This window comes from Anneissia japonica, unplaced genomic scaffold (assembly GCF_011630105.1).
Source record: "Anneissia japonica isolate Jap-2015-1 unplaced genomic scaffold, ASM1163010v1 scaffold247_len35209_cov103, whole genome shotgun sequence".
Classification (NCBI taxonomy): Eukaryota; Metazoa; Echinodermata; class Crinoidea; order Comatulida; family Comatulidae; genus Anneissia; species Anneissia japonica.
In genome coordinates, this window is record NW_022692072.1 from 9816 (window position 1) to 13724 (window position 3909).

General features: G+C 34.1%; 1 protein-coding gene and 1 long non-coding RNA gene across 2 annotated transcripts in view; one reads left to right on the forward strand and one right to left on the reverse strand.

Moving 5' to 3' along the window:
- Window positions 1-1670: 1670 nt before the first annotated feature.
- Window positions 1671-3678, forward strand: LOC117100158. Its single transcript, XR_004444087.1, has 2 exons — window positions 1671-2773; window positions 3148-3678. It is a non-coding gene; the product is annotated as an uncharacterized LOC117100158 (long non-coding RNA).
- A 25-nt stretch (window positions 3679-3703) lies between these two features.
- The window catches only part of LOC117100157, a 1536-nt gene continuing 1330 nt past the window's right edge, over window positions 3704-3909 (reverse strand). The window contains exon 2 of the mRNA XM_033239730.1: window positions 3704-3783. Within this exon, the coding sequence (XP_033095621.1) occupies window positions 3704-3783 (80 nt within the window). The remainder of the gene's footprint in view (window positions 3784-3909) is intronic.

Here is a 3909-nt window from a genome sequence, read left to right on the forward strand (position 1 = left end):
ATATATGGAACCATTAAACTGTCGAAATATTATTTTTAGGCAACTATAAAGTTTACCAAAAGTTGCTATAATAATTATTTGCCGAGTATTCCGTTCTATTCATTCAGAAAAACACACAAAACGTCGTCAAACTTTTCGTAGCGTCACCGAGTGATAAACAGAAAATTCACAGGCCGATACGAGGCCCGTCATACCGGCGGTGTCCTCGCACGTACTCTAGGGCCTAGGCCGGCCTAATTGTAACCCACCCTAAACGTCAAATAAGGAACTATTTAGGGTTTCTGTCAGAGGCTTTATGGTATTGCTAAAAGAGGCTTGTTGATAGGTATGTTTATTTTAACTCGCTAGGCCTAACTAACTAAAGTAGGCCCTACCTAGTAGAGTATTTGTTGTGTAACCAGCTCAGCTGCAGCCTGGCCAGTAGTACAGTAGTAGGGCCCCATAGGTATAGAGGGTACCTAGCCTAGGCCTATCCCATTTATTTATGTACAGCATGGCATGCAGTGCACTAAACAAAAAAAAAATATATATTATAAAAGCATAGAGTGTGGATCAATTAGGCAAAAAAAAAAATCAATTGTTTGTTTGCCCGCCCATTTTTTAAAATAATTATGATATAGGGGTAGTGGAAATTTTTTTTAAATTTATTTATTATTTTTAAGATACTCATCAGATGAAAATCCCACAGAGGTCATCCATGCTAATGAAAAATCAACTTTCAAATCAGCTCTAGATAGGTATTAGCAAACTTAAACCAAATAAATAAAACTTCCTCAACTATATATGAAATAAACTATAATAAACTTGAGCAACAAGCAACATGTTGCACACAAGCAGCAAAACACATTTAAGAAAGTGCTGAAGTTACCAGCAATGTCCAATTAGCAATTCTGAGATTGTAGGACATCTGGCAAAAAATAAAAATAAATTCACTCACATTTTCTTTTTAATTGTAAAGAAAAAGCTAAAAAAAAAGTTGGTTTTTTTTTGTTTTTCCACCCCTATTTTTTCCAGTGAGTTAGGGGCAGGTTGAGGAGAGCAAGCAAACATATTTTTTCCTTTGGCCTTACACAAAGCCACCAAAGTCTGTCTTCATTTTGCAATTACTTAAATTATAATTTTTATTATGGGAACATTTCATGGCTGGGTACAACAAAGTGAAAAAAGCATAAGACAATTTACTAATAGTGATAATAATAATAATATTAGTATAGTAATTATAAAACTATTAATAATAAAAATAGTTATGATAGTTTTGGCCTACACACTTTATATATATTCTTTATTCTTTATTGAACAACGCTTTTTGATCAGCGGCAACATGTCATATGACGGTGCGTTCTATTAACTATATATAGACAACATACATAGTAATAACACTTAACTAAACAAAATGATAACAAAATATAATACAGTTTGAATACTTGAAAGTAGGAAAACTCAGTACTAAATTAAATAAGCAATTAGATTGATACCTGTCTCTTATACACATCTAGATGTGTATAAGAGACAGAAGAAAACGATAGATAGTCCTTTAAGGTGGGTTATTGATTTCAAAATCAATTAGCATAGTGGCTGTCTCTTATACACATCTAGATGTGTATAAGAGACAGTAGTAGTGCTGGTTAATTATTGCACTATACTAGTCTAGCATTCTAGGTGCTATACTAGTCTAGCATGGTGGTACTATACTAGTTCAGCATAGTGGTACTATACTATTCTAGTATAGTGGTACTATATTAGTCTGGCATTGTGGTACCATACTAGTATAGCTCTAAGAGCTAAGAAAAAATGTATTTAACCTAGACTTAAAGGTGTTAACAGTGCAAGCATTTTAATAGTGGTACTATAGTGGTCTGGCATATTGGTACTGTACTATATTATTCTGGAATAGTGGTACTATATTAGTTTGGCATAGTTGTACCATACTAGTCCAGCATAGTGGTACTATACTAGTTCAGCATAGTGGTGCTATATTAGTCTAGCATAGTGGTACTATACTAGTCTAGCATAGTGGTAATATACTAATCTAGCATAGTGGCACTATACTATTCTGGCATAGTAGTACCATACTGGTCTAGCATAGTGGTACTATACGAGTCTAGCATAGTGGTGCTGTATTTTTTTAGCATAGTGGTACTATAGTGGTCTGGCATAGTGGTACTACTGTATACTATTCTGGCATAGTAGTACGATATTGGTCTAGCATAGTGGTACTATACTAGTCTAGCATAGTGGTACTATACTATTTTAGCATAGCGGTACTATAGTGGTCTGGCATAGAGGTACTATACTATTCTTGCATAGTAGTATACTGATCTAGCGTAGTACTTTCTTGAATGTAATAAATAAAATATTCACCCATTGAAAACAGCCAAACGAGTTGATTCTACCTGTAGTATGGTTCAATCTGAGAGGGAGAAGCAATGGAAGACTAGTGTTTTAAAGTATTCATCTGCTTGAATAGAGGATTGAAAAGAACTTATTTATATATGTGATATACTTATGAAACACTTAACAATCAATATACATTATAGGCCTTTCACAGTTGTTTTGCCTAATTATATTGTGTCCATCTGATTTAAACATCTGTGAATATATAAATATATTCTTCTTGTAGACGTTCATTTATTACTACATGCCTCGACCGCATCGCAAGTTACAAGGTTGAATTGGAAGCAACTGCTGTTCTGAGGCAGGAAGTTCAAGCTATGCTTGCAAGATTCAAGCAGTTACAAGCCAAGTTGTATAGACTAAGTATTGTAAATTAAAGGTAAAAAACAGTTCATGCTATCTAAAACTGTTAATTGACATTATAATAACATCAGCTTTTTCTTTTTAAGATACTGAGCATTAAATCTACTGTACATGACAATGATATCTTTAAGACTTTTCTTATTGATGTTTGTTTTTAGTACCATATTAACATGCACCCAACACATAACATACTCTTTTTTAGTAGTGCTATAAATTTGTGTTGCTAAATCGTTCTTTTTTATGGTTGTAAAACACACTGAGACTTATTTTGCAGAAGGTTCTATATATGAATTATACAGTAGTAGTATTTTTTATAATCAAACTAAATAGTAATAATAAGAATTGTTTTTATTAGTAATGTATTGTTTATTGTCATGTTTTTATGTTTAGAATCTTTGTAAACCTAAAGCTTATTCTGCTCTTGCGACTTCAACTCAGTTTGTTGGCAGTAATGCCATGTTGACTTAAACTCAGGATCGTGCCACTACTCAGAACTAAAAGGAGCAGACCTACCAAGTCTTATACATTGGAAGGCTCTGTCATTGCAGGCCTCTCATTGGAGGCCTCACATGGTCACGCGCTCAAGACCTCTCATTGGAGGCCTCTTTCATGGTCTCGTGCTCAAGACCTCTCATTAGAGGCTTCTCACATGGTCTCGTGCTCAAGACCAAACCTTAGTAGCTGTCTCACTAACATGCACCAAAGTTCTTTCTCAAGTTTATCTAAACATTTATGTTTTTCATATCATGATTGAACTAGCTGCACTGGAGCTGTGAATATGTTGTTGCTTCAACAAGCACTGTCCAATAAGCTCAAAGCCTTCATTGATTGTCATTCACTGATGTACTTTCTGATTTTTGTCATTTGATATATTTTATTGTATGTGTTGTTTGTTATTTAAATAAACATAAAAATAAATTACCTATACATATATACTTAATTATTATCATAAGTCAGCAAGCAAGGTATTACACACGTTTAATAATTGAGTTGTTTTTGTGAATGGCATCAGGAACAAATGATTACCTGAAGCGTGGGACACATAGTCTAATACCAGAACGGTTGTGTTTGAATGTAGTGGGTGTGGGTATTTCAAAGAATTTGAAATAGAGGGGGACAGGGAGAGGCTCTATGGAGGGTCTATACCACATC